General features: G+C 44.3%; 1 protein-coding gene across 3 annotated transcripts in view; it reads right to left on the bottom strand.

Annotated features, from left to right (window-relative positions):
- Nucleotides 1–9,369: 9,369 nt before the first annotated feature.
- Nucleotides 9,370–15,395, bottom strand: part of SRPX2 (sushi repeat containing protein X-linked 2) — a 115,040-nt gene continuing 109,014 nt past the window's right edge. For all 3 annotated transcript variants that reach the window (XM_073598153.1, XM_073598152.1, XM_073598154.1), the window contains exons 9-11: nucleotides 14,641–14,774; nucleotides 13,420–13,541; nucleotides 9,370–10,033 (exon numbers count right to left, since the gene is read on the bottom strand). In XM_073598153.1, the coding sequence (XP_073454254.1) occupies nucleotides 9,853–10,033; nucleotides 13,420–13,541; nucleotides 14,641–14,774 (437 nt within the window). In that variant the 3' untranslated portion in view covers nucleotides 9,370–9,852. The remainder of the gene's footprint in view (nucleotides 10,034–13,419; nucleotides 13,542–14,640; nucleotides 14,775–15,395) is intronic.

Genomic DNA, 15,395 nt, shown 5'->3' with positions numbered 1-15,395 from the left:
ATGTCTAAATCTACCCTTAGGGGTAGGAAGACTGCTGAGTCTTGACCTGTAGAGTTTGCCGTCCTATATCGAGCCATTAATTTGAGAGGTTGTTTTTCTAACATTCAGGTCTTTGCGTTCTTTGCCACACCCAATGGCATATACCAAGTTCTATCTCTTGTGCTGGGGATGGAGTGTCTTCTTGATGCTAATTAGAACCCAAGAAGTGACTTGGAGAAGCTACAAAACCTCTTCAACATTACACAATTCCAGTTGAATGTGACTACATAATGACTATCTGCTACTAGCTACTCTTGGCTGCTTTTCCGTTCCAGTGTAATAATATCCTGTTCAGGTTTTGCTAATTCGGTATTTAACATCCTCAGCAGTTTCTGCTAACCTAAAAAAAAAAAAAAAAAAAAAAGTGTATGAGGTCACAATAGCATTTTTGTGGTATTACTCCTAGGACATTAGTTTGTGGTTGATGACTGCAGCTTCGAAGAACGATGCTGGACATCTGCACGGTGGTAGTTTTGGTAGCATTGAACACTGTCCTTTTTGGATTTAAAGGATCTTACAGGAGCTTCCAAAACAAGTCAAGCCTTGCAGTAGGTGCCGCCATGTCGTTAGTATAATGGAGTATAGTTTTTTTGAGCGATGGGTGTTGCTGGTCTGTTAAGGAACAGCAAAGTCTTTACATCCTCCTGATGCAATTTTTGGACCATAAGGGAAAGTGTGGGGCTCCAAGAGGACAGAGGGGTGGAGCAAATGTCAACCTCCGCCTCCCTTGTCCTTCTTTCAGAGTGCGCCCTTACCAATTGTATAGGGAGCTGTGAGGATGTAATCACTGCGCTAGTGCTATATACATGGGGCAGCAATCATTACATCTGTGTCTCACCTGGAATGCCAGCACCGTGGCCAATGCAGAAGAAAGTTCTCCTGGTTAGAGCCATTTGGCTTTGAATTGTGAAGCAACATGCAGCTCGGTCGAGCCCTCTTCTGCTGTAATTTGACCTGTCCTCTATGCTTGCCATGTCAGTATAGTGTCCTCCATACTTTTTCAGCATCCAATGACCCTAGTGAGCCCCATGTCTCCAGTGATCCATTAACATCCTGTGTTTCCAGTGACCCCTAAAGGTCCTATGTCATCCAATGACCCCAGTGCGCCCCATGTCTCCAGTCATCCTTGAGCATCCTGTGTCATCAGTGACCCCCTAATGGACTTGTATCTCCAGTGACCCCTAAAGGTCCTGTGTCATCCAATGACCCCAGTGCACGCTATGTCTCCAGTGACCCCCTAATGGACCTGTGTTATCCAAGGACCCCTGTGCACCCTGAGATTTCAATGACCCCTGAGCATCCTATGTCAGCCAGTGACCTCTGTGTACACCAGGACATCAGTCATATAGGAACACCTAGTGCCACCTGAGACCTCGTTTATGCTTCTGAAATCACCTGCTCTTTCTCTTGATGGATGCAGACCCTTTCCCATGACAAGCTAATTATGTGCATTATAATGGCATCTATTTCCCTCATTCAGAAACTTTTTGGTCAGATTTCTGGAACTGATATGTGTTTTCTTTAACCCAACACACAAGAACAAATCTGGTGCTGGATTCAGATTTTCTAAGGGTCACTGAAATTCTTATTGGATGCACAAGCTTTGGTTTGGCAGCACTCCACAAAACAAGGACACCCCTTAGAAACCGGAAAAGAACCCAGAATTCCAAATACATATAGTCCAATGAGAGCGCCAAACAAACCTTGGACATTTGGCAATCTCAGTGGACTATATGTAAGTGCCCTTTTTAATAAGTACCGTTCTTTTAGGGCAGCCAGCAACTGAAAAATTTGCTAGACATCTGTTTTGGATTGCGTATGGAAAGGGGCAACCCAACCTTTTTTTTTTTTTTTTTTTTTTTTTCCTTGTCTGTCTCCCTTTTGGATGAATGTCCCTTCACTTCCTTTGTCTAGACATACAACAGAAAATAAAAGGAAATCTTCCCTCCCAGAGCTTGACTTTCCCATCACTTATTGTACTATGGTCACCAGGACAAATGGAGTGAGCCTCCCCAACTGGGACAATAAAAACCTGATGGAGGCTCTAACCCTTCCCCACCCTTCCTCCAAAAATGATAACACAATTTTAGCTAGACATACAATCAAGATTTAATACAGTTCTTGACTTGTTCTGGAAAAGTTAAAGGTTAAGTTCCGCTTGTCCAGGAAATAGTCTGTGCAGTCAAGGGACCCCACTAAGTATTAAAAGAAAAACTGTACAGCTTTGTTAAATGCAGTCAAGAGGCGCCAGTAGATATCAGTGTCGGCTGGTGCTAAAGGATTTTGGTGGGGCGCGGGCGGCCCCCTCCAGGTCCGCACTTGCCCTACGGCGGAACTCCCCTGGGCTGTCTGTAAAGCAGGCTGCTCCTCCAGTCTCTCCTCCCTCGCTCTCTGAGCTGCTGTCATCTCTAATCTGCCCTTCATGTACACAGTACTGCCTGTCCCCAGCGCTGAGTGGCAGGTTGCACTGCCCAGCACTAGTCAAATTACCCCCCCCGCCCTCCCTCTCTCCCTGTAGGACTCGCTGACAGCAGCCGGTACATGAGGGGTTAAGTCACCTGTCTGACCAGAGGCGCTCTTTTCCCCCCAACACTCAGTCACCGCTCCCCGTCGCCTCACTTGGCTCGGCTGTTATGAAGAGCGTGGTGTCTCTTTCAATGGTCAATCCCAAGTCACTGGCATTGCAGGGTGGGAGGGTTTGGGGCGCAGAGCCCCGAGGACAGTGTAAAACTGGCCAATTGGGGCCTCGGCATGTGGTCACGTGTCTGTGAGGGGGTGAAGGACCTGGTAGAAACCTATTGGTCCAGCGTCCCTGTGCCCCTTGTGGACTGGCTGCCACTGGTAGATATAAAAAGAAAAAACTGCAGCTTTGTAAAATATTCCTTATTATTGTCATGCCTCTAGGCCAGGGCTCTCCAGATTTTGTAAACAAAGGGCAAGTTTACTGTCCTTTAGACTTGAGGGGGGCCGGACTGTGGCCATTGGGATTACAAAAGGTCCTGACATCAGTGGGAACAAACAATGCCCCATCTTTGGTATTAGTGTGAGGAGTAGTGACCCATTTTTGGTGTTAGTGGGAGGAATTGCACCACATCATTGGTTTCACTGGGCCCCATTGTTGGTACCATTGGGAGGAATTGTGCCCCATCGTTGGTGTCATTGGGAGAAATTCTGCCCTTTCATTACTGTCGGTGGGGGGGGATTATGCCCTATTTTTGGTATCGGTGGATAAAAATAGTGCTCCAAGGGCCAGATAGAAGCAAGCAAAGGGCCACAGTTTGGAGACCACTGCTCTAGGCCATTTGACCCCCCTTTGGAAGATTGGTAAAAAAACTCCCATTTAGTAATCCGTACATTCTGTCTGGTTGCTAGGACACGAAAACTACGTTTTTAAATTCCAGTAATGCTGGGAGCAAGTATCCAGTGTTTTTTTGTGTCCCAGTAACAAGGTAGTATGTGATGATTGTTAACCAGGAGTTTTTTGGCCAGGCTTTAAAGGGGATAAATGGCCTATAGGTATGACAGTACTATTAGTGAATGCTTTACAAAGCTGTAGTTTCTTAATATCAGTTGGGGCCTCTTGATGGTGTAGAATATTTTTTGGAAAAGGTGAATGTAGCCTTTAAACTGGTCCCACCTGTTGAGTCAATGTTGGTCTATGGAGTCTCTCTTCTCCACCACCCTGCGAGCACTCCTCCAACTCTTCTTCCTAAGCCAAAACTGCCACTAAAATCACCAGTGTTGGAGGGTAGGGGTACTAGACGTCAATCCCTTGGTCATGTGAAAATGTTTGGGTCTAACAATTGGCCACGAGGCCCAAGCATAGTTGCATGGAAAGCGTTGGGTATTTTCATTGACTGTAATGGAGGAAGGAGTGCTTGCAAGTTGAGTATGGGTGGGTCAGGAGGGTCACTTTACATAGACATGGTCACTTTACCCTAATAAAGATGGTAGTGTCTCTGGCGGACAGCAGGTGAAGCCTTTGATCTCCTGGGGAGTAGGGAGCACCAATACCCTTCAACATTTATGGGTGGGCTGGATGGCGTATCCCCTGTAGACATGTGCAATTCCTTCAATTTCAAATTGAAATTCAGACCAACATTTTTGTTATTCAGAGATTTGGATGTATTCGAATTACAATGAATTTGAAACTGAATTAGAATTTTAAAATGAAATAGAATGTTAAACTGAATTTGAATTAGAAAACGAATTAAAATTTGAAACTTAATTAGAATTTTTAAAAATGAGTTTGAATTTGAAACTGAATTTGAATTCAAATTCAAAATGGAAAACTATTACAATAAATACAGTAAGGTATAAAGGTGAAATAAGATGATGATTCCTACTTGGGCTGCATTATAGAACATAATAGAAAAGAGTAGAATAAAACGGAATAGAACAGAACGAATATAGCCATCTTTCAAAATTCGAATTGATTTGAAAATAACAAACTTCTGAAACACTTCCAAATATACTAAATGAATTCTGAAAATTAATCTTTCCAACTTAATGAATATGACAAAACAAAATGATTAACTTAACAAACTAATCTGAACCGAAACAAGTTTTTTTCGTTGTGCAATTCTCTAATCCCATGCTGGGTACCATGTTTCCTCCAGCCAGTTAGGAAACAGCTGGTGGGAAGAACTGCCATCAACCTGGTCCTTCTCTTATCTGTGTCTATTTCAATGCCAAGCTGCTGCTAATAAAGCAAACAGAATATTGGCATGCATTAAAAGGGGGATCAACTGCAGAGATAAAACGATAATTCTCCCGCTCTACAAGACTCTGGTCCGCCCGCACCTGGAGTATGCTGTCCAGTTCTGGGCACCAGTCCTCAGGAGGGACGTACTGGAAATGGAGCGAGTACAAAGAAGGGCAACAAAGCTAATAAAGGGTCTGGAGGATCTTAGTTATGAGGAAAGGTTGCGAGCACTGAACTTATTCTCTCTGGAGAAGAGACGCTTGAGAGGGGATATGATTTCAATTTACAAATACTGTACTGGTGACCTCACAATAGGGATAAAACTTTTTCGCAGAAGAGAGTTTAATAAGACTCGTGGCCACTCATTACAATTAGAAGAAAAGAGGTTTAACCTTAAACTACGTAGAGGGTTCTTTACTGTAAGAGTGGCAAGGATGTGGAATTCCCTTCCACAGGCGGTGGTCTCAGCGGGGAGCATTGATAGCTTCAAGAAACTATTAGATAATCACCTGAATGACCGCAATATACAGGGATATGTAATGTAATACTGACACATAATCACACACATAGGTTGGACTTGATGGACTTGTGTCTTTTTTCAACCTCACCTACTATGTAACTATGTAACTTAGCATAACCCTGCTGAAGCCTGGCTCCAATTGAAGCCTCATATCCAGTAACTGGACCTTTGCCAGTAGGATCTGTAAATATGAGCCATTCCCCGCTGAGGTCTTTGTCCCCCCTGGTAAGTACACTCACATTGCTCATCTATTTTCCATCCGCAGTCTGCAAAACATATTTCCTAGCTTAGTCCCTGGAAAATAAGCTGCAGATATATCATAGGAGGAACATGTGTAGAGATGCCAAGGATTAGTCATGGAAATATCTCCTTCAGGTTTACCGAGTGACGTTAGGAGAAGACGAGCCAGACAGGGTTTCCTGAACTCAAGCTATAAAGAAAGACTTCAAACAAAACCCAGCGTTGGCTCCACATGTTATGTTCTGGTATGTTAACATGCTCAATACTGCCTCGCTTAAAGTGGAACTATGGGCAATGTCAAAAATGACATTTGACGCAGCTTTGCACCAGCATAAACACAGCAGTTGTGGTTTTCCGCGTCCTCCATAACATAGTTTTATTACCTGTTGATCCTGCCAGTAGATCTGGTATTTTTCTCCTTTCCGTAAAAAATGGCAACCCTTTTCTTAATACAGTGAAATTTCGCAGCAGTGTTGTCATCCTGTGGACAGGGTGGTCTTAGACTGATACAAAGTTTAACTTCCAGCGGTCCTGATTTCGAGAGACTGTCCCTCTTTGCTCTTCATTTGTCCCTCATTTTGGTCTGCTCTATATAGTTGTATATAAAATGCACTATTTATTTGATTAGGCAGTATAGGGTGCCTGCGACTTTACACCGCATTTTTCCACAGGTACCAGATACGTGTTGGCGGTGTGGTGCTGACCGGGGCATGATGTTTCACATTTTCTGGGACTGTCCACAAATCAAACCGTTTTGAAAGGTGGTAGCCTGTACCATCAAAGATCTGACCAATATTGATCTAGTAGGAAACCCAGCGGCGCACCTGCTGCACCTCACAAAATAAACCATCAAAAAATATAAGGTCTCTCTCATGATCCAGCTGTTGAATGCTGCAAAGGCTTATATTCCTTTGCGCTGGAAATCTGTGACTCCGCCTTCGAGGTCTCTTTGGTATTCCAAAATGAATGAATTTAGGGACATGGAGGATCTTATGGCCACCTTGTACAATTGAGAGGAGACCTTTCGGGACACTTGGAGGCCATGGCAATATTTTGATGCCTATCTACGGGAGGTTTCGCAACCTGGTTGAACTACTGGGGATTGCTAGATTATGACCCTGGGTCAGCGATCCCGCTTCTCTAATTTAAGTTTCTTTATTCCCTCTTTTTCCGCTCCCCAGCCTCTCTTTTGTCACCCTTTCTTTACCCTCTTCTTTCCCTTCTGTAACTTTGTGACCTGTCATCTCCAGTTCTAAGCTGTTATAATATTCGTACATTTGATCTTTTTGGTGACTGTGACGGGAGTCACTTTGGGTGGGGGGCTGGTGGAACCCAGAATCCCTTGGAGAGGTTGGGAAATCCTTGCTTCAGCTCCCCATGTACCTCCTATGTCTAAGTCAACCTGTCTATTAGGGGCACAGGGAGAGCGAGAAATTGATGGACATTGAGAATGTGGTTTAGATTGCTTCAGATGGGGCAGTAATATTTATCTACAATATCTCCCAGGAAATATACAAAGACTATTCCTGGTTTATTTGATTCTGAACTATACATGTTAATTGAAAGAGGTGATCACATTGGCCTCTGTACAATGTAGGAGATGGTCCGTCTGGTACTGGGAGCCCCTGCTATTGTTTGAAGGTTTGCCGTTGTTTATGCTTATGATAGTGTGTATTGTCTGCAGTTAGCTTGAAGTCGGCAAGGCTGGTCTGCAATGTGACATCTGAGTCATCCAGGCGGATGGGATTAGCCATGGGTCAGCCCTACCTCGTTAGCGAAACCATTGTGTGATGTTTTGGGTAAATATTTGGGTTATTGTGTATGTGGGGACTGACATACTTCAAGTGTAAAAAATACTTGTCAAATAAAACATTCCATGCTCAAGCTGTGTAACTGAGCTAGTCTCACCTGGTTTTTAGTTACAATATGTGGCTGTAATATCTTATATCTGAAGGTCCAGACTGGAGGAAGCAGTGTACTGACTGAAGCACTCAAGTGGAGTTCGACTGGCATCCAAGACATTGGCGGCAGAAGTGGGATTCTTCCTGCAGTCTGGGACATCCAAACCTCCACCAGAATCCAAGGTCCGGATAGCAGAAGAGGAGATATGTATCTGGCATCAGAGTTGCAAGGGCTGCCGCGGAGTGCGCTTTCAGCAATCCCCAGGTCTGTGTCTGCAGATCAGTACCTGGAGATCAGGCAGCAGATCAGGGTGCAGATCTGGATTGGAGCCCTCCAGCTCCAGTTCTAAGCTGTTATAATATTCGTACATTTGATCTTTTTGGTGACTCATTCCCAAAGATAATTTTCTGGCCCTTGGGGTTCTTTAAGCAATATATATGGACATTTGTTGGAGGCGCTATCCTTCGCCTCTAGTTAGGATATTTGTTTTGTCTGCTGATAACCAATTTCAATTTCTAAGACCTGTTGGCTGCTAATTGATTCAATGTTTATTTTACTTTTGTATGTATATTATAGCTAAGCAGACCCTAATGTCTATACGCCATACTGAACTTTGGTTATCTTTGGACTCCTTTAAGTTTTTTTCTTGCCTAGGTTGTATTGTGTAATTTTGGGTACACAAAAGAATAAACTGCACTATTTATCTTTCAAAAAGTGTTTCCCAGCGCCAAACCTTTCATCCAATTTCTAAATTTCTGCATTTGTAAATGTCAAAAGCCAATATAAAGGAATAGTAGTGATAAAAAAGTACTTTAATCTATTTTTGTACACTTCTCCTTTAAGGGCGGTATGGCAGGGGCTGTGTCCTGGGCCTACATACTTTTGCTAATATTGTCCCTCATTCCCAGAGGGAAGGTTTGGTTTAACCACTTCACGTCTCTATGCCATTTTAAAAATACCCTGAACTTGAAGTGTTTACAACACGCTCAAGGCTTCGGCTGCCCCTGTGAGCTTGGTGTAATTTTTTACAGAAGGCAATCGGCTGTTCGGCTTTACAGCCACCAGATCACTTTTACAGTAGTGAGATGGCCCTGGACCACCCCCTCCCCCCACCAATTCCCACTGCTGCCGCCCATGGTGGTTCCTAGTCTGTCCTGTTCCTCTGGGGCGGACTTTGACATAGGAGGAAAGGGGCTGTACTAAGAAATTGACTAAAGAAGTCACATTTTCAAAATTTCAAATTTCAAATGCACATTGCTAGTCAATAGAAAAATGTGTTTAGGGAGAGAAAGAAGGCTGAAAGTAATCAGAATATTTGAGTGTTTTTACCTTTATTTTATTTATTATTTTATTTATTTTAACATTTTATTTGTACTTTAAAAGGGAAGTATGGCCAAAGCTATTTTGGCTATACTTCTCCTGTGATCCATTTTCAGCTGACAGAGGGCTAAAATCCACTGTTGGCTGATGTCACTCAGGTGGTCCAGGCTCGGGAAAAGGTCCCGACCATGTGGTCAGTATCCACCCAGAAGCCTAGACCTGCACCCAGTTCAGCATCTCAGTGTTCAGCTGAAAAACTGAGCCAGCCCCTGCTGCCCCCTCCACAGCCCAGCACTCTAGTGAGCACTGGAGGGAGAACAGGGGGCCACTGACTGACAGTCACAGCTCTCTGCTCAGAGTGGAGGGGGAGTACTGAGCGATCAGCAGTGTTTGATTGCTCAGTTCTTACTGCAGGGCTGGCAGGGGACAGATCAATGCGTGGGAGCGTGGGATCAATGCTGCATCCACTTAGGTGAGTATGATAGTTTGTTTTTTTTTTAATCCCAAAATTCTTTTTTTAAATACAAATAAATTAATGTCTAACTTCAGCTACCACTTTTCTTTTTTTTTTCTTCAAAAAATAAAAAAAAAGCCTTTTTCAATACAGTTGATGAAGCCCAAAAACAAATAATTTACCAGTCTATAGATGTGATCACGGTATTATTTTATTTTTACTTTTAACCCAGTGATCCTAAAAGTGACATCCTGTCCTAGGGTAACAACGTTCACTTATACTACTGTATCAGGACAACAGAAGCAATATAGGACTATAGATCCCCATCCATCTCCTATTCTATATAACATGGAGGGGAGTGGTTCTGTAGTCTTCAGGGATAGCTGTAACAGTCAACAGAGGCGGAGAGCACAGGAAGTTATCAGCTCACAAGATTTTTGGTAGGCTCAATAGGTATTTGTACTTGGAAAAAAAAAAAAACTATACTTTAAAGAAACCACCCTTTTATGTCCTCAGATCTAATATTATCTCAAATCTTAGTCAAAAAACGCCACAACTATTGTTTAGAGGTTTTTTTTTTTTAATAAATACTCTTTTTCTATAAACAATTAAAAAAAAAAATTCTATCCTTTTTGATGAACAGATGGTTGTTCCTCAGCTCCATCCAGTCCATCATTCACAGTGTTCTCTGTTGGCTTCCACCTGTGCCATCTCCTGCGAGCTTAGTAAATACGTGTCGATGAAAGTGAAGAGCTCGTCTGATGTTGTGGGTTGCCGGTAGCGTTCCCGGTCCACGCCGTACTTGTCCAGCAGAACCATATTGAAATAGGACTTTGTGATACGCAGAGCCTGCCTGCATGCAGAAAAAAAATGATTTGAGGGAAAGGGTGAAACATATTGTGTGATGGTATATCGGTCAAGTAAACCTTTTTTCATACAAATATCTATGAAAAATTGAAAATACTATACATTCCCTGGTTAGCAGCTTTGCCTTCCAGCACTGGCTCCAATCTCAGTCAGGACACTATGGGCTGTATTTAAAAATTTGCACAGCTGTTTGTCCAGTGAAAATGCTGGTACAATCGATCTGTGCGAATGGGGCAAAGCGAATGTAATTAGGTTATTTCCTGTGCTGGTCAAATGTTTTGCATTCATTTAAAATGGAAAATACTGCATTTGGCCACTAGATGGTGCCAAAAAAATAATAAATTTCTATGATACTTAACGCCATCTAGTGCCCAAATTCAGTATTTTCCGTTTTAAATTGATGAAAAGCATTCAACCAGCACAGGAAATAGCCTAATAACCTTCATTTTTTTGCTTTATTCACACAGAACAAATGTACATACACTGTCACTGGACAAATTGATATGCAAATGTTTTATAAATAACCCCCTTATCTGTATGGAGTTTGCATGTTTTCCTTGTGCTTGCGTGGGTTTCCATTGGGTACTCCAGTTTCCTTCCACACTTCAAACCTATGATGGTAGGTTAATTGACTAATGTCTAAATTTGTTCTAGTATGGCTAGGGTTGCCACCATTTCTTCAAGCTAAACCCGAACACTTTAGCAGCTTGGGACACCTTTGCGTGGCCCAAACAAGGAGAGTAGTAATGTAGTGCACATAGCGTGCTGCAGCGAACAGTGGGTGTGGCCAAATTGCTCTTGCTGATATCATCACCCTGCCCCCCCCCCCCCCCCCCCCAGTGATGCTGAACCTGCCCCCAGACAGCCGCCTGCAGTGTGACTATCTTGATTACTTGGCGAGTCACAACCCAATCTGAATAATGTGCTCAAGGAATATCTGCCTTATTTTCAGGCAGATCATCCTCCTGGTTAGGCCTGTCAGGCCATCTGATCTGATCCTTTACGGACTGTCAGATACCAATTGCTGCAACAGCTGGCTAAATAGCTGAACTGGCCAAAGAAAAGAAAGCCTTTAATAATGACTCCAATTTCTTGTCAACGGGGTCTTTCAAGCCCTGTGCGTTATCCACCGGACAAGTCAAGTTCTTGTTTAAGGAAGAGACTGCTGAATCTACTGCTGGCATGCTCCACTTAACAAACTTTTCATCCATGGGATATAAAAGGGAAAACCTCTTAGGAGGAACAAAAATCCTGTCAGGATGTTCCCGATCAGCATATACCACCTGTTCCAACCGAGGGTGTAAGGGGAAAGCCTGTGTGGCCTGAAGAGGCCTCAGGGATCCCAAAGAGGACCAGGGGGGGCTCAGTCACCTCTGCAAGAGGCAACATAAAGGCAGAACAAACCATTTCGGTAAGAGTCAGGATCAAAAGCCTCTGTGATTGAGAGGCAGACACCAACTGGATATCTTCTTGTCCAGATTGCTTGGAAGCAGACTCATCCGCCAGGCCATCCACAGAATCCTGAGCTTTAAGCTCTTCCCTATCCTCAACCTATTCCTGCTCCAGACTAGGAGGTTCCGGGGAGGGGGGATCTGTCACACTTCTTGCCACCCTGCGGGATGGAGGCAATCATGCCAGCAATCCTGTGCTCTAACCCGGCTAGGGCTGAGACAGTTCATCCTTAGTGATAAAGGGTGAAGCAGCAGAGTTGACTGTAGGCACAATCCCAGATAGGCGCAGCGGCTCAGATTGCCCGGAAGCCTCTGGTCCTTCAGGGGGATACAACACTAGGGATATGACTAGGTTCATCAGGAACTACTGGTGACAAAGCTGTGCCCTTCCCTGTAGTGTTAGTCCCGCTCCTCTTTTTTTAAGACCTTTACTAGCCACAAAAAGGGAGTACCTGGGTGTAGTATTAACACACCTCAGAAGAGAGACCCTTTAATAGGGCTCACCAAGCCCTTATGCAACAATCCTGCTAAGCGCCTTTAGCCTGCCAAGCAACACCTGGTGACTCACGTGACCTGGGTAAGGAGAAATTAATCACTGCAAATACCTGGTTCAGAGCCTGCTCTGTGTCCCACAGCTGCCTTCTGGAAGCCCTGCATGCTTGGCATATACAGCTTAAATAAGCTGGATGTGCACCGAACTTTCTGTGCTTGCGTGTGCACGCACGTCCTGGAGAAATGGGCGCGGCTGTATTCGTGTATGACGCGAATCTTCGTGCGCCCAGATAAAAGCTACGGCGCCTGTGCGGCGAAGCCACGTGCGCCATGGCTGCCAAACAAACTGCTGAGCCCAGCGGCACTCTTGCGAATGCACGTGCGCCATGGAGACCAAGGTGAAATGGCGCCATCATACAGGAAAAAAACAGCCAGACACAAGTAAAAAAGGAACACTTTGCAAACACCCACAGCTAGCCCAAAAACTCCCCTGTATGGTCACCGCACACAGGTGTTCAGCCTCTAGCTAGCTTGACTAATTGTTACAATCAGTGGGACACCCCACAATAATTAAATAAAGGGGTTTCACTTACCCATCCAGGCGCAGGGCATCTTAGAAACTAAGAGCCCAATCTTCACCCTTCACGGCGGGTTCCTGTCACTTGAGGACCTTCAAGGACCGGGTACCATTTTTCATGTTTAGGGTCCACTCCCTTGGACCTGTACAGCACCCTGCAGGAATGCCTTAGCACTGTGGTGTCCAGGATTCCACTTCGCAGGGTCCAGCGCCCAGAGGCTGCATTACAGGCAAAACCTCGCAGGATCTTGAGTCTTCTTTGCGAGGCTCGGATACCATTTATCTAAGCATATAAAGCCTGTGTCAAATGGATTTTTTTGTTCCCGTTTGTGGGACTAGAGACCTGGAGCTCAGACAGCTCAAACAACCGTGCCATCCACCTCGCAGACACTGGTAAAAAACTGAAGTACTTCCTGTATGGGAGGGGTTATATAGGGATCGCTTCCTGTCTAAAGACCTTTGGTCTACCAGTGTCCATTCACCTGGAGATGAGGTATAACCCAGCAGGTAATAAATTATAGCCTAACTCTGTGTCCCATGATGTATGAAAAAGAAATAAAAAAACAGATGTGCAACCTATCCTGCTGATGTAGTTCCCAGCTCACGAAAGAGGGGACACTTTGTCCTTTTTGCCTTTGGGTGCTAAAGGACCTTATGCCTGAACTGGTGGCTGCCATATGAGTCATTCCTCAATCTAATGCGGTGCATTACACGGCAACACAGTATTACACGGCAACTGCAGTGGCTGGAATGGACCAATCAGTGTACAGTGTAAATATAGGTAAATATTCCTGTACAAATAAAATATAATTTATTTGATAAAACAGAACTTTAAAACACAAATTGAGATACCTTAGTTGTTCAATGAGATCCACCGAGAGTTGCTGAGACTGGACCCGTCCCACTTCCCTTGGCTCCTCTCCAACTAACTCCACCACTACGACATGCCTCTGATCCAGGCCGCAGCTCGCCCCCTAGGATTAAATACATGATATTGAGTAGTCGGTAATGTCTTGGTTCTCTGGCTGCACGCTTGATGACAAAGCTGCTATGCTATGATTTCAGATTTGGAAAACCATCTTCTAGATTTATTCAGAATTTAGACCATGACACATAAAAATGTAACCAGGGTCAAACAGCACATTTTATATATTTTTTTTTTACGGGGTCAGGCTTCTTCTATGCTGGTGGTTTTCTTGCAGTGGTTAGGATTAAAGAGGCCCTGTACTGGTGAAGCTCAAAAGACACAGAAAGTCCATAGGGCTAGTCGCCAATACTACCTTTGGTCTCCCTGCAGCTGATCTTTACTGTTATTGACTTACCAACTCCTATTCTATGCTCTGTCTCTGTGTGGAAGGGACCATTTTATTCAAGAAGCAGGGCTTTGCTTCCTCATATTGGAGATCTCCCCAGTGACTAGTGAATTAATATTCAAGAATTAGTAAGAGGATCCACAGAATAGATGAAAGCGAAGCAGGGAGATCCTTGCACTGCAGGACTTCAGGTACAGCTTTTTCTCCAGCAAGGAGGACAGAGAGCAGCAGAGTGGTGAAATCCCCAAACCTGGCAAGACTTGCAGTCAGATGCAGCAGTGCCTTGGATGATCTCACACTAAAGATATACAGTTATGAAGCTACAAAGCAAACAGGGCTCTGCTTTTTTTCAGGAGGAATTCAAGACAAAAACATAGAATTTTCAGAGTATTTCTTAGACACAATTAACATGTCTAGATGTTCCCTATCGGAAAGCAAATCTTTACTTTTTGAGATTAGGTCCACTTTAATGTTTCCAATACTGATTGGGTCCACTGATCCACTATTGGAAAGTTACTGGGAACTGTGGCATGAACAAAAATACTGCATAATGCCACAACTGTACAAGACTGGTGATGGTACCAGGAATCAATGCACTGTTCTTTTATTTGGTACATATTCTGATCTGGGGGAGGCGGGGGGGGGGGGGGTAGTAGAACGTTTCAAAGCACCAGCACAGACAATAATTAAAATACCGGTCCTGGTTTCTCTTCTTTAATACAATGTAATGCATGTATTGTATCGTTAATAGTTTACCCACCTGCAGAGCCGTGCTCTGGAGTCGGTAGTATCGGTCGGAGGCGCTGGGAGCAGAGATTATCAGCAGTCTCTGCTTCTCAAAGAACTGATCCACAAATGCACCAGCTGAATTCACATTGACATTGATCCGCATAGCTGAAAAAGAAGACATGTTGTACATTATGCATGCATAGTACAGCTGTCCACAATTATCAAAAGCTGGCTACAAAATGATGATGTAGGATCCTTTAGTAAGTTCAGGGTCAAATCATCCAGAAGGCAACCCAGGCAGGAGCCAAGGGGCCCTGTGGACGGTGGCCATCTACAACCTCCATGCACCTGCAGTAAACCAGAAGGATGTGCTATTGGGCCAAGCTTAGCACCAGGTTGTTACTGGCGCAATGGAGGATTCACTTATAGGCAGTTTGTGTCTGGTGGGGTGGGCTATACCATTACTGTACAAGAAGTTCAAAATGGATGGCTTCTCTGTTGTCTGATGGGGTAGACCAGGCATGTCCAAAGCCTGGCCCCCGGGCCAATCGCGGTCCGCGCTCCGGTTTCGGATGGCCCGCCTGGTAATTTTGAGATGTATATCTTTTGTGGCCCCCAAGAGTGCCGAGGGGCCACAAAAGATAAACAGGATATACAGGAAGTCCCGTCTCCTGCGCTGCCATTGGACAACTGTTCTGTCCATCATAGGATGCGGGACTTTTTATTACAGAGGCCACCAAGAAAACAGGAGTTTCTCCTGTATGTCTGTTGGCGCTCGTCCCGCCC

The sequence above is a fragment of the Aquarana catesbeiana genome, linkage group LG09 (assembly GCF_042186555.1).
Source record: "Aquarana catesbeiana isolate 2022-GZ linkage group LG09, ASM4218655v1, whole genome shotgun sequence".
Lineage (NCBI taxonomy): Eukaryota > Metazoa > Chordata > Amphibia > Anura > Ranidae > Aquarana > Aquarana catesbeiana.
Note: the sequence above shows the minus strand (reverse complement) of the source record. Positions and strands in the feature narration are given on the sequence as shown.